This window comes from Natrix helvetica (genome assembly GCF_964273705.1).
Source record: "Natrix helvetica genome assembly, chromosome: 1".
In the NCBI taxonomy this organism is placed as follows: Eukaryota; Metazoa; Chordata; class Lepidosauria; order Squamata; family Natricidae; genus Natrix; species Natrix helvetica.
Genome location: NC_138548.1, coordinates 262,008,795 through 262,024,468, shown reverse-complemented (window position 1 = coordinate 262,024,468; position 15,674 = coordinate 262,008,795). Strand labels below are relative to the sequence as shown.

The 15,674-nt window shown below is 35.3% G+C and overlaps 1 protein-coding gene across 2 annotated transcripts in view; it reads right to left on the bottom strand.

Annotated features, from left to right (window-relative positions):
* GABRG2 (gamma-aminobutyric acid type A receptor subunit gamma2) overlaps positions 1–15,674 on the bottom strand; it is an 81,127-nt gene that overhangs the window by 49,721 nt on the left and 15,732 nt on the right. For both annotated transcript variants that reach the window (XM_081934818.1, XM_081934819.1), the window contains exons 2-5: positions 9,137–9,285; positions 3,835–3,902; positions 2,186–2,406; positions 165–247 (exon numbers count right to left, since the gene is read on the bottom strand). In XM_081934818.1, coding sequence (XP_081790944.1) covers positions 165–247; positions 2,186–2,406; positions 3,835–3,902; positions 9,137–9,285 — 521 coding nt within the window. The remainder of the gene's footprint in view (positions 1–164; positions 248–2,185; positions 2,407–3,834; positions 3,903–9,136; positions 9,286–15,674) is intronic.

The following is a 15,674-nucleotide window of genomic DNA, read 5'->3' as shown; positions in this document are numbered from 1 at the left end:
ACTTTACTATTGATTGTTGCTGCACATTGACACAAAAACATACTACGTATTACATTGTCCGCTTTATCTGATTATTCTGATATTAAGCTTTTTTATTTTTATTTTTGACTATTATTATTTTCCTTTTTTCTTTCATAAGGATAATTCCATTGTTGACTACTTACAGCTTGAAAATGCCAGGGGACAAGAGTGTTCATCCATTGGGAAATTGTGTAACTGTAATTGACACTCTGCATCTATTGTCAGTCTGAAAATAAACAAAGGCAGATGTTATTTCTATTTGTACTGTTGTCAGCCTACCAATCCTTACTGTAACTATGACAATAGTCAATATGTGTTCACGCACAATATTTTATCTCTGCTAAAACCCTGAGAAGTATTCCTTGAGTACATAAAATATTCTTACAATCCTTGTTCTTTGTAGACTATTTCTTCACCTTCATTTTCTATAATTCTGAATCATCTGGAGCAGAAATTTGTATATAAATTTTTATATTAGTTTGGGAATGGGTAAAAAGAAGCTTGAAAATCCATATGCATTTTTGTATGCAGTTCTCTTAATACAACATGTCTTAATATATGCAATTCTTAATACAAGAGAATGTAACTAAGGGTCGAACTGTGGAATCATTGGGGCCCTCTAAGTTTGGTTATTTGCTTGCAGAGATTTCATTACCTAAATAGATAACATCATCAGTGCCACATACTTTGGCACTATATGATATATACTGTGTATATATTTTTTATGATTTTTTGCAAGTAATTGTCCATATTCTTATACTCTATAACCATTTCATTACACAATTTCAGTACAAAGAATTAAACCATGAATGACATTAATTACTCCCTTATCATTAATTAATTTTGCACATTTTAAATTATTTACTTAGCAGTACAGTTTTGTATATCTTTTTATCCTCCTCTTATTTATGTATCTATCTATTTAATAATTTTAACTGTCTGAATTTTATAGTTACTTTGATGTATTTCTGATATTGACTGTACACCGCCCCGAGTCCCTTCGGGGGAGGGGGCGGTCTATAAGCGCTAAGAAATAAATAAATAAATAAATAATTCCTTCCAGTGTTCCTTTTAATATATTTTGATTACTATATGGTACACCCATCATCCATTCTTGCCCTTTCTTTGTTATTGCATAATGGATGCAGGCTTCTATATCTTTACTTGAGGGTAAAGGCTATTTAAGTCAGTGTAATAACTTCTGTGCAGTCACAATTACGGTTTTACCATGAAATGCTGACCAGCAGGAACACGTCCTGCCTATCTGGGCTCTTTAGGTGTATAAATCATACTTGTCTTCTCACCACCATGTGCTTTTGAAGCTTACTGTTTAAACTGGCTATCTTTCAGAGCTACTATGGCAAGTGTGGTTCTTGTACAGTGGGCTTCCAAGGAAATATCATGGAGGCCAAGAGAATTAGCTTATTTCTTGACCTAAGAACCAACTGTGAATAGTCTAGTGCACAACACTGTAAAAGCTATCTGTATTCCTGTACTTACTTCTTGTAGATCTTTTAGAACTATGAGTCTGTACTACTCCGAGGAGGCATAGGAGTTGGCAATATTTGCTATTTTGAAAAATTACAGCTATTCCGATCCAAAACCCTGGACACTTTTTAAAAATAAAGTTATTATTATTGATATTGCTTTTTTTTTTGTTCACTGTGCTGCAAGCAGCCCTCAAATAGCTGCAGATCATGTCCTCTTAGTTTCCTGTCAAGTGATAAGAGAAAGGAGATGGGCACATACCAATACTGTAGAGAAAACCCATTTAAAATGCAGATTTTATCCTACTGATAGTTGTTTGCATACTAAGATAAGAGAATTGGGGGGGGGGACGACTAGAGAGGAGGAGATGCTTTCAGGTCTTGTCTACTCCTGTCTTTTCATTACATGGTGGTGCATTGGTTGATGTCATTTTATTCTCCTCAAAATGCAGTGGGATCAGTTTTAGAGATAGCAAATACCTTATTTCATGCTCTGATTCTTAGATTCTAACTATTCTATCATTTTAGTTCTGCTCTAGCAACAAAAATGCTCACTTAATTTTGGCTGAAATATGCAAGACATTGGATAGTCAGTATGTATGATGCCTTCTTTATTGACATGGACACATCCAATAAGTACTGAGCACTGGAAATAATGGAACTGACTATGAAAATACCTGAGGGTGTAGAGAACCCTGCCGTCATTCCAGATCCTGAGCATTCGATTGGGTGCTGTTATCCAGTGTGCATCTGCTTTTTTTGAATTTCGAAAGAATGTATCAGGAATCCAGATCTTCCCCACCATGTTGCTATTCAACCTCAGAACTTTTATGGTGCTGTTGAATCTTAGTCGTCTATCATACCAGGTTTGGGCAAAAAATATATCAATCGTATATTCCTGCAGTAATAACAGAATGTGTTATGATTGGATTTCAAGATCTCAGTACAAAGTCTTTATGAAATTACTTCTCAAAACTGTGATGGCTCTTTTGCTGAGGAAAAACCAGCCACTTCAGTAGAGATTCAGGCTATGGAAGAAGAGTTATGTCGGTGGAACAGGAAAAATCGATTCCTAATTTGTGTCAGAATAACAGAGTTGGGAGGGACCTTGTGTCAGCCTCTACTTTGCTTGCTTGCTATTGGCTGCCATAGTAATGGGGAGAGTGAGGGCTCGTGGTATTTGTGAGGGAGAGAATTACTAGGTACTGGAGGAGTTATCCTGAAGGGAAGTTTGTTTTCACCATTTTCTGTGCATGCTGATGGCTCATGTTTGGGCTTGGTCAAGGTCAACCATCTCTGCATACCAGCTGAATGAGGACATTTGAAGATGAAGCCCACATAAAGCTTCACTTTAGCTGTTTTCATTTCATGTCCAGTAAAAGTACCTTTATCTCTATTCAAAAGGAGTTATTGTTTTTTTTTTCTTGGATATTGAATGAGGCACACCTGACATTAAGCAAGATCTGAAGCAAAAAAGCATAAATGTATACATATCAAACATTTGCTCAAGACCCTCCTCCCAGTTACCCAACCCAATGTCCAATCTGCAACTCCCAAAGGTGTCATGTGGGGTGCATCTTGAAGTGGCCTCATTCAGCTGGTGTGCAGAGACGTTTGACCTTCTGATTTAACCTTTTGGTCAAACATAAGATCCTATCCCATTCTGGACAAAGAGCTGTCCAATCTCTCAGTGATGGAGCACCTACAACCTCTGGAGGCACATTATTCCACTGATAAATTGTTCATTCTGACAGGAAATGTCTCCTTAGTTATAGGTTGAGTCTCTCCTTGATACGTTTCCATCTGTTACTTCTTGTCCTGCCTTCAAGTGCTTTGGCTGAGCTCCTCTTCTTTGTGACATCCCCTTAAATATCAGGAGTGCTATCACATCAACTCTAGTCTTTTTCTTTGTTAGACATTCTCAGTTCCTGCAACTGTTCTTCATATTTTAGTCTCTAATCTCTTAATCATCTTTGTTTCTCTGTCTATTCAACTAGTGAGCGTACTCTCAACTAACTTTACAGAACCATTCAAATTTCATCTTGCTTTTAGCCAAGTTGATCTCAGAACAGAATCAATTAAAGGACATTTAATTTCCACCAATAGAAGTCCCCACACTTCCTACTCAATCCCCAGAAGAGCAAATACCTATATTGAGAAACAGGCAAGAAAGAGAGACTTTCTACTCATAAGTACTCTATAAATGTGTCTAAGGCAGTGGCATGTTAACATATATTTACTGTATATGTAGTAATGATCTGAACTAACTAATGACAAACAATCTTCAATAAACTCTGACAAAAATCTATGAAGAGCTATTACATACCATATTGATAGCATTCACTGGGCCAATGCTATTGACATACATATCAGTGTGAATTATTGTTGGTTGCACTGTAACAGAAACAATAAGAGTAAAACTGTAAATTAAACACAACAATTCCAACCATAATTATTGATTTTAGTCATTCAAATTAGCAAAATAATGAAGCAGCCAACACTCCAATGAATGTTTTAAAAAAGCTGTATTACTTCAATTCAAGAAAATATAAACAATAATGCCAATAAGAAAGGACTTTGCATTTCAAACAGGATTGATCTTTCTCATCATCCTGAAATCACAACATTGGGAATCTATTCTAAATAATTGAACTTAACTAAAATGAGATGAAAATCCTTGAGAAATGCAGTGGTTTTGGAATATAAGATTGACAGAAGAAAAAAAATCATGTAAACAATGATATTTCTTGATAATAAAAGGTTGGCAATTTGATCGTAAAAGTTGATAATTAAAAAAATATATATCATAATGTTTATTTTAGACTTGTGTTTATAATTAGTATATTTATAATTCTAATTGTTGACATTTTTAACTTATAAATGTGATAATTTTATAATAAAAATTGGTAATTTAGGTCTGATTGCCTTTCTCAAACAACTGACAACATAAGAGAAAACAACCTGATATGTTTCTTAAACAAACATAGTAAAAATAAAAGCACTTGAAAGCATTTTTCTCTTATTTAACATTTAACACTGTCAATATGATGCACAGTTACATACATTTAAGGATTTACTAGTTAAAGAGTTTTCACTGCAATTCTAAATTCATTGGTTGGACTTCTGTTCACAATTCAGATTTAACAAGCTTTGTGCCCAGTGTCATACTGAACTAAATAGCAAATGTATATATAAAATGTTGAGACTAATTTAATCCATAAACCTCAATTATGCACTTGGAGTTAGTTAATAAGGAATCAATAGAAGCTAATTCCTCCTTAGATGTTCTAAATTCTATTTTTAAAACAGTTACAACTAAGAAAAAAACTTTATGTCCCCCTTCTCTGTCTAAAGAAACTGTCTAGGCAGAACACCCAAAGTAGCTTGTGTTTACAAAATCTTATTCCTATAAAATACGGCTGGTCTTTCCTTCCCCTCTGCCTGAAATAGTCAGCTGGGTCTCATGAACCATGCTGGCATATGACAACCCTGAATAAGAGCCACTAATTCCACTACAGTAAATAACATTAAAATGAATGAAGCCTTTAAAATATATATATATAGCAAACATGAAGGAAATAGAGCATGCAGATTTTCTTACTAGACAAATATACCATAGTAGTTACAAATCATTCTTCCTACAAATATTTAACATCCAAGTTGCTTAAAAGAGTACTAAATGAAACATTACTGTGCCCAAAAAACATAATTTCAAGGTTTTTTTTAAAAAAAGGAAAGAAAATACAAAACTGTAGATGAAATATTATCTTTTTTCCATCAACAAACACAATATTAATATTGTAACACTATGTAAATTAGTTTTTGCACTAAATAAGTGGGATGGATTTTCATCCATCTCCATTATTGCATACTTAATTATAATTATAATTAATAATTATAAATAACCATAGCATACTATTAATTAGACTGAAATTTAATATGTCTGGTGGGATGGATTTTCATTCCATCTGTATTATTGCATAATTAATTAGAATTAATAATTATAAATAATAATTCTAGTGTACCATTATATTTGATTGGGAATGCCTAGAGTTCAACGTAAGACTGCTGGCTATATAAATGTTTTAACTAACTAAATAAATAAATATTAAAAGATAATATTTTATTTTTATGATCTCTTTTAATCAATCACATTATTCATTAACTTTCACAAGTTAATGAATACGGTAGTTAACTTGTTTTGATTCACATGTACTTCTCACCCCCTAAAAATGTTAAACTGGAGTATTCCATACTCTGCTTCTCTCATTAACACAGCATGACTGTCCCATCGATATCAAGGAAAGAAGAAACCATCAGGAGAAACAGCCACCTCATATTTACCATCACTTCCCTACTGTAACACTACATGGCATGTTTCTGCTAAACATGAACCAACAAGTCTCAGCTTTTCACTTCTGGACAAACTGTCAATCTATTTTCCTCCCTCAAGTGACTGCTTTTAAATCTGGAATGGATTTTCTCTAAAAATACGAAGAGAGGAATTTTCTCCTCTAGTCACAGCAATCACCACTTCTTGCCACCGAATTGAGAGAACATGGTCACAAATAAAATGTCTTATTTGATCAAGCCCTCATTTTCTTCAATGCATCATCTCATATTGCAGTTCTGGCTCTTTAGTCTTCCTTATTCTATCTCACTTCCTGAATCCATGTTTCTCACAATCCCATCATTATAATGAATTATTCATTTAATGGAATAACTTTAATTAAATATATAAATCCTGCTTTACCTGAACAGAAATCCTGAATTTGAGAGCTGATTCTTCTAGGAGTTAACTAGGCAGCTTCATTTTCAGCTCCTTTGTAAAAAGAAACCTGCTCCCTAAGCTTCCACTTGTAAAGCTTTTAAAAGACAACTTCCCTCCTAGTGACATCCAATAAGTGAAATAAAAAAACTCTCTTGTAACTTTTTTCAAGTTTTTGTTCTATCATTAGAACAATAACTATGCAGAAATTCAGGAAATGTATAACACAGATACAATAACATTAAGCAACACTAAGATATTCATTTCAATCAGCATGAACCCCAGTGTCTACAACAAACACTTGCTGAACTGAGTTTTCTCTCATAGATTATATAAGCCTACTTATAGGCACCGTCCATTCCAAAAGCACAATACATATTCCAATATCCCAGCTCTTCCCCCTCTCTTGGCAAAATAACACACTGCAATTGTCTGCCCAGAGTCTCAAGGTAGGAGCTTTCTCATTCACTCCTAGTTCCTTTCTTTTGGGCTAGAACTCCAAACCGCTTCTTTCAGTTTTTCTCCTTTTGGCCATTCAAATCAGTTTATCCTATCCAAATCATTGGATTAACTATCTGCCATCAAATGAGCGCTGATCTGAGACTAATCTGATCCTTTGGGTCTTCCGCTGGTGCACCCATTGGTGTTGTAATTGTCTGTCCACCTTGTTGTTGGTTGTTCTCTTTTTCTTCCTAGGAAGAAAAAGAGGACAACCAACAACAAGGTGGACAAACACCAATGGGTGCACCAGTGAAAGATCCCAAGGATATCACATAACATCTCTGAAGTAGGATAATTTCAGGCTGGTCATTTGTGCAATGTATGACCTCTGGGTTGATATGTTCAATAATCTATTTGTTTTCTTAGCTATCCTTGATATTCAGAGGAGTCTTCTCCAGCACCAGAGTCCAAAGTGTTATCACTCTTCCTAAACTGCTTCTTCCAAATCCAACTTTCGCTTCTACAGAAAGTCACAGGAAAAACCATTTCCTGCATGATTGTGATTTTTGTATGCATAGACACATCCTGACATCTTACTATCTTTTCTAGGGTTGTCTACTCTACGGGGTGCCAATCTATGGTATATTTCTTGGCTGATGGTTGGCTTTATTTTTGATCATAAAAGGCAGAAGTTATCTATTACTTCATTTTCTTCATTGTCAAACCTAAGATTGTACCTGTTGCCACAAATTTGGTCTTTATATTTTAACTTTAGTTCCATTTTTTTCTCTGTGCACTTTGACTTTTATCTTTAACAAAGCCATTCATTTATTTACACATAGTTAGATAAATACAATTTCTATAGGCTCCCATTTTACAGCAATGATTCTGGATGATGCACAATAAAATATAACAAATACACACAAATAGTTGAAACCTCTGGCTTTTCTTTTTCTACTGCTAACTCACTTGAAACTATTTCAACACCCCTACCCCTGCTGCAAATTCCTCTTGTTACCTTCAGAGAGTTGACCCCCAGAAGGGCATCATGCTGCAGAAAGAAGGGCTTTTTTAACCACATAAGTAGATTTTCTACAAACAAAGGCTCTTCCATCCTATTAGAATGAAGAAATACCAGCTTTACTGCAGCCAGTGGGTTGTAGTTAGTTCAAGTCACATTTGCCAGGGAACAACAACAATGCAAGGCTCAAAGAGCAGAATTAGCTATAATAGACTCTACATTGTTGCAATTTATATAGTGAAAGACACTGAGATACTGACAGTGTTGAAGTAAATTCATCTGGCAGTCATGCTGGTTTTGAATGTGAAATGGGAGAAAGTGAAACCTTGTTCACTGCTTCAGGCAACCAAAGATCCTAGCTTATCCCATTGTCATGTGTTTTATATTGACTAATGGTTGTTACATTAGGATTAATGTCATTATGTTAATAATCATTCCCTAGGTTTTTTTTTCTTGTTACTTATATCTTTTTGGAATAGATTATTATAACAGTTCCTATTTATCATCTGAGAAGCACCTTGCTCTGTTCTTGGTGACTTCCCTGAAAGATATGATTGAGCAATTTGTTATGATCATGCTATTTCGCTAACACGGGCTTCCCAAGGCTATCAGGAGTTTCCTTGACAACTTTAGAATGGATTTTTGATTTTTTTTTTAATTAAGTAAAATTGACTTCATTTTAAAGCTGTGGTGGCGGAATGGTTAGAATGCAGTACTGCAGACCAAACTGCCCACTGCCAAGAGTTTGATCTTGACAGGCTCAAGGTTGACTCAGTCTTCCATCCATACAAGGTTGGTAAAATATGGACCCAGATTGTTGGGGGAAATATGTTGTCTCCAGAGAGTGTTGCAAAGTACTATGGAACAATATATAAGTCTAGGTACTATTGCTAGTGCTACTACTAAAGCTGACTTCATTTTTCCCCACTGCTGTAAAATCAACAAATCTTCTTTTTGATTCCTTATTCTTTTATATTCCAGACATTATATTATGATTATAGTCTAATACCATTGAAAGCATATTGTTAAATTCAGTTAAATGTTTCCCTGCATAGAGCATATTTTGCAACGATATAGCCTGACCAGTTAAGTCCAGGTTCTATGGTTTGAGACATGAACAACATCAGCCTTATTTGAGTTCAATGGAGATACAACATTGAAGCCAATTCCCACTTTACTGTTTAGACTCAAGACTCTTAGATCAATGAGTGAACATGTTGTACAATAAGATGCTATTAATATTTCAAAATCACTGTGAGCTGTAACATTTTAAAGATATACATTTATTAAAGAAATTTTTTAACAAAAGATACTGATTGCCAAACATTACATAAATAACATTTCCCCTTTTCCTTCTAATTACCATTAAAATAAATAAATAAAACACAACATTCTCACCTCCTATATCTGGCCTCAGTTTGTTGTCATACCCTTCCAGCAGGCCATTTAAAATGAGGGTAACATCACTCTCATGGACTTTGGGAGTCAACACCCAGGTTTTGTTGGTAGTATAATCTTCATAATCATCATCATTTTTTTGGCTAGTACTGTTTAGAAAAAAAATAAAGGAAAAGAGCACTGGAGTCATGTACCTGGAGAAGGTTAAAATTATGTTCCTTGACAACTCCGGAAGAATCCATTATGACTACAATCTTACCCTTTTTAAATAGTAGCAGTTCTGAACATATATCTCTGTGTATTCATATATATATGAGAATATGAAAAAATACATATGTAGCTCAAGCCATGCTTTTGAAAGTGTGATCTGTCTATAAAGTTAATATATAACATTGATTCCTATATTCTACTTTGTTAACAAAACAAAATGATACTTCAGCTTAGCTTGCTAGTCTACTCTGTTTAAATATTTTTTAAAGAAAATCTTTATTAAATTACATGCACATAATACTTTAGAGCCCACATTTATCTTTAAGAGAATCATATTAGTTCAGGATATTTATAGACAATGAAATATATGATTTGTGCAAAAGTAGAGGCATGACTAATCCATACATATATATTCTACAATATTCCACTGTCTGTGAGACTCATTTGATCACTTTGGTGCCGAATATATTAAATATTAAAACAAATAGTGAATATAATAATTGGAACAATAGACATTAGTAGACGTTTGACATAAGATACAACTGGTATCATTGAGACATTATAATGTGTAAGTAAATTCAGAACAGGTGTTTAACAAGGTAACCATAATCAAAAGTATTTAAAACTTGAAAAAAGGCATTTTAATCTTCCCACATGTTTAATCTACAACATCTTGTGTTGTAGAAAAATCTTTATTTTTCTACAGCACAACCTACTTCTGAGTTAAGATAACATACAAGAGACAAAACCTATCATACATCTGCATACTTAGCAAAGTGGATAGCAGAGTAAGTAAGAAATTACTCATAAGGAACTACAACAGATAGTTCTAGTTTTTCTAGACTTATATCATATCTTTGAAAAATGTTTATGCATATTATTTTAAAATATATCACTATATGACTATAATGTAATGGTTTTATAACTTTAATGGAGGAATTCTTTTTCATTTCAAAACAAAGGTTACCCAATGTATATTTTATCCCAAAACAAAATAGCATTATTTATAATCACAGCAAATAAACTGGAAAATACAAAAGAGGTAAAAGAATAGGTACAGTTTTAAAGTTCTGTATTAATATAACTGGAAACAAAGGTAATATAGGGCAATGTGCTATAATGAATGTGCCTAGACTAAAATCCAATGTATTTCTATAGACATGCTTTGGGAAGTGCCACAGGTCCCGTCAATGGAAAACTCTCCTAACTTGCTATGGAATCAAAGCTTTTTGACTCTTTGTAACAAAATTATAAATTTTTTCTTTTGGATCTATTCTGTCAAAGTTATTAGTTTGATTCAAAAGGGTTTGAGGGTCTTCAGAAGTGGAAAAAAAGACCAGGGCGTGGCTTCATGTTACCCTTATGATTTAACAAGGAAATCATTATGGGCACAATATAGGATTTTTAAGCCAACAAAGGTGACAATACTTAACCAATTTTGAATTATCTCAAAAAAAGCTCATCTAAATTGAATGACAGATCACCCAGAAAACCCCAAATCTATAAAGTAGACAGGGAAATCAAGAGACATCTCTGTAGAAGGAGCAAGAAACCCTTTCAAATGTTGCCCAACAAAGCTACGTGACAGATATGTCCATGAAATTTCCTGGAATCAACTTTGATTCAAAAAAAAATATTTACCTTTGGGACTTGCAACTTCAGCAGTAGGGGGAGGAAACTCCAGCATAGGGGGAGGAATATCTAATCCGGTGCTTTCATCCCATCATCCCATACACTAATTACATGTGCAAACAGCAATAGTGCCCACTTAGTACAAAATAGAATCTTTTTACTAATGCCAATTGTGTCCCTAGTAGGAGTGCAGGTGTGAAAGATGAAGCTTTTCTTTCCCATGTGTCCGACTTCTGGAGTCCCTGAACATCCAGACACTGGCTGCTCTGTCTACCACAGAGAATGGGGCCTAACCATTATGGAAAGCAAGGGACAGAAATGCCAAGGTTGTCCCGATAGGCCAGAATGTGCAAACTCCATGAGAAGTCAAGAGGGAACCTGTAGAAAAATTTTCTCAGCCTCAGAAGCTTTAAGATATATGGACTCCAACTCCCAGAATACCCTGGATGGAAAATTTCACATGTCTTAAAATGACTTTGATCCACAAATCTAATTTGTTTTATCTACAATCCTGCTTCATGTGTGAAAAACTGTAAGTATGGTTTGCCTGTCCAAATGCAGAGCAAAGTGGAGGTGAACACCTGCATGTACTAACAAGCATGGATATGTAGTAATTTGAAATAAACAAGGAATGCTGAAATAGGATTATATGCAAATTCATCACGTCTCCCCAAACTGAGAGAACACACAGAATGAATGAATGGGTTTGTATAATCTATAAACACAAAATATAGAAAGTCAGCATGAAAATGTGTTTAAAGTTCTGGAATAAAAGTAGGAAGCCCTGATTCTCAGTTATAGAAGTTAATTAGGTAACTTTAATCATTGTCTATCAGCCCAACTTACTTCACAAAGTTGTTGGGATAAAACTGGAAGAAGAATGTTATAAGTGCTGTATCTTGAGCACTTAGAGGAAACAGACATTATCAATATAATGAATAAATAAAACAAGCATTTCTGTAAGAAGTTAACAGCTACTCTTGTAAAGCCCCAAATGAGGCACCACATGATATATTTATTATTTGAACAAATACTGAATTTTGCTCCTGAAGGTATGGCATTTATACGGGATGGGAAGGATTTCTCTTGGTGTCTAGGAGTTGTGTATAGTTCTTTCAAAGCTGAGGAACACAATGATCAGTGCAATAACACAAAATTTCCAGCGGGGTTTACAGTTCCTTGGATTATGAATGTTACAATGATCATCCCAAGACAGGAGGAGTACCAAAAATAAAATAAAATAAAATTCAAGCAAACTGAAAAGCCTCACTAAAAGACAGTCTTCTTTTTTCAGAAGGTATGCCATTTTGTGCAAATGTTAACATATGGCTTATAGTAAATCGTATAAGCATGTTTTATCTAAAATTGCACCATCAACACTGAAGGCTTCTATTCTCAGTTCAAATAGCAGAATGTGCTTGGGTGGCTGTAGAAACAGCTTTCTCCCCTTTTTTATCATATGGTTCAAATGACACAATGAAAAAAATTCACACAGTGCATTAACAGCCTTCTGCAAAAAAAAAAAAAATGCATATACAAATAGAGCCAAAACCGTGACATGGACTTGCTTAGTAGTTTCTTATAATCAAAATCTCTATGCAACTAAAATGGTCTCAAGCATACCCTGACCTCAGCATCTCCCCCACATTCAAATTAAAATCGACAGTGGTTTGATTCTGCTTTGTTTGTAAGATAAGGAGGATTTTTTAAAAAAAAAACAATCTGTATAAATTTGGATCACAAATGTGAAATATTTGTGCAAGAAATAGGCACATTTTGAGAGAGATCCATGCAGGGGCTGAAAATTTAGAATAATTAGCACATCGTAAAAAATCTGAAGGACAGAAATGGGTGATAGCTGTGGAGCAAACCACACAGGGCACTATTTAGTGACCATGTTTTTTTCCCCCAAGCAATGATCCAGTGCTGTCTCCTTCCAAGTCTCACAAAATCCACTGAAATCCCTTTACGTCCTGGATTACTGACAAAAAAGCAATGTCCATGATCCAAAACACTGATTGGAGAGCAATGAGAGTTATTCTCTGCCTGAAGTTCCCCGAAACGACTATATAATAAGCTTGGAGAAAAATGTAACAACTTTTGAGGACTCAGTGTTCTCATCTTTTTGAGTTCTTCCAAATGCCAAATCATGAACATGATTACCTGATAATAACTCAGATCATTGGTTCAACTTCAGCTACTTGGATAGTGTTGACATTGATTGACAACATTTTTTATGATCTCTAGCAGAAGCTTTCCCAGCCCTATGTCAGAAACTGAAGGCAGTCTCTCTGTGCTTCTGTGTTCCAAGCTGCTTTTTTTTTTGCCACTGAGTTGTTTGCCACTATTGAAATGTGAGCTATTCCTGTTGCTCACAGCTCCACAAAGATCACCCTGCCATTTTAGTTAGTTAAACTTACACCTCATTCTTTATAATAGATTCCAATATAATGCCCTACGACCCACAGTGTCTCCCCTTTGCCAGGTAGATAACAGCCCAGGCTCCATTAGGTCATCATTTCAGAAAACAGAGGAACAGAATGACCACAGACCACTGCAAAAAGGCACTGGGCGTGACAGCAACTTCATCTTTCCATTGAGTTTCCTTGTCAGAGCATCAGAAATCTTCCTTCCTTCCTCCCTTACTTCTTTCCTGCCTTCCCTGGGGTGAGGGAACACATAGGGTGCAAAAGACAAGTGATGTAGGCCAAGAACCCTACACAGGTACCTACCTCCCTATTCCTCCTTCCTGCCTCCCTTCCCAGCAGGCAGGCAAGTGGGCTCCTGCTGGGTGGGAAAGGGAGCAAGGGATTTTGAGAGTGGCTCTGAAACAATCATAGAACATTCAAAATGAACTTCATGTAACAGCAGCAGCATCCCGGCAAAGCTGAAACAGTAACAGCCTGGTAACACTAACACAGCCATGACTTTCTCAATTTTCAGTCCCTTGGGAGTCATGGGTCACAGATTTTGGACAGATTCTATAAGTTAACTCATTTGAGATACCTTGGTTCCAAAATTGCTGCCCTATGATGCACCATTTTGGCCAGTTTAAGGAACAAGAATTTTAATAGTATAGACAGCCATCCCAACCACAAGCTTCCCTCCTTATCTGTATGCATTTTTCAGGGATATGCTAAACAGATTTCCAAATGAACAATAACAGAGCCCCTCCGCTCTTTATCAATTTCATCTTTAAATCCCTTTATCAACTACATCTTCCCTTCACTTCTGCTGGCTTTGCAATTTTGCATTCCTTGACAATATTGCACCTCATGAATTTGCATTAGTAAGAGGTCTGTTTCACAAACGTAGGAATCCTAACACGACTCAGTCAATATCGTTTCCTTCTTTTCCTTTGTCATTTTGTATTCTTTTCCCTTCCATTTGCTTTTTTATTTAAACTAAGCAAATATGAATATCACCAGTTATTATTTAGTAGGTAGATAGAAAAATGTAATTCTGGCCCTTTTTAAAAAAGCTTCTTACGTGGATAAAATCTATGCTCTTGACTAGAGGTGGAAAAAACAAACCTGTCAGACTTGTAAAATCCATACAAATGACCATGATATCAGCTATAATGCTTGGAGACATTCCAGTATTTCGACTTAGACATGCTTAGAATCAGACGTAGCACTGTGCCTGAAATTCAAAAATCTGGCATAGAGGAGGATGAGGGGCAGATTGAAGGGAATTTCATGCTTTTCTCATTTGTTCCTCCCCACCAAAATAATACGGATTATCCATGTGCAAAGTGGATTTGATGCGCTTTGCTGAGACGTTTCACACTGCAGAGATGATGCAGTGATTCTTATCGAGGTAAAAAGGTAAATGCAGTGTACCTCCATGAAGGCGTTTGCATTTTCTCATTGCTCCTCTGCGCCTCCAGCACTTAATCTGGATGAGGCTTCTGCAAAGGTGTTCTTCAGAGCAAAAGGCCTACATAGTTTTGTGTGATTTGTCAGATGAACCTTCAGGAAGGAAAAATAATTCACATAGATCTGCACAGCCTGATTGAAATGAGCTACTGGAATGTTAGATGTTAACTCAGAAATGAAGGCTGACATTCGTAGCTCATAGAAGAGGGAGAATGAGTTTCTTTTCATTAATCCAGCAAATATCTGTCATTTGCTGTCAACTACTTAAACTGGAGGTTTTCAGTTGTGAATCAGGATTCCCTGGTCTGATCTTATGTTTAAAGGGAGGAACTTGCATTACATTACATTACAAAAAATCTTTTTTTTTATTTCTTTTTTAAAAAATTCTGTACTTTAGCTTTATTTTTATTTTTCCTTTCCTGCTTTTGCTCTACATTAGTTTGTCTTAGGTTTTATATTCTTGTAAAACATTTAATACAAATGTATTTTAAAGTCAACCATACAGGCAAAATGGAAGCATTTGCTACTATGGTTCCCCATCAGACTTGCATGGTAATTCAGACAAGAAACATAATCAGAAGTACTACTCCTAACTTTATTGTAAGATTACATTAATAGGAACTTGCAAGTATGAAAGTACATTCTTTTACACACACCCCTCACTTTATATTCCAAGAACCTAAGAAGAACCCTTCTGAGATATTTGCAACAGCCTCCGGTCTCCCAAGGTCATGCTGCTATACACATAGAAACACACCCACACACCCAAACAAACAAACAAACACTTTTCCTGTCCACAATGGGCAGCTGCAATACTT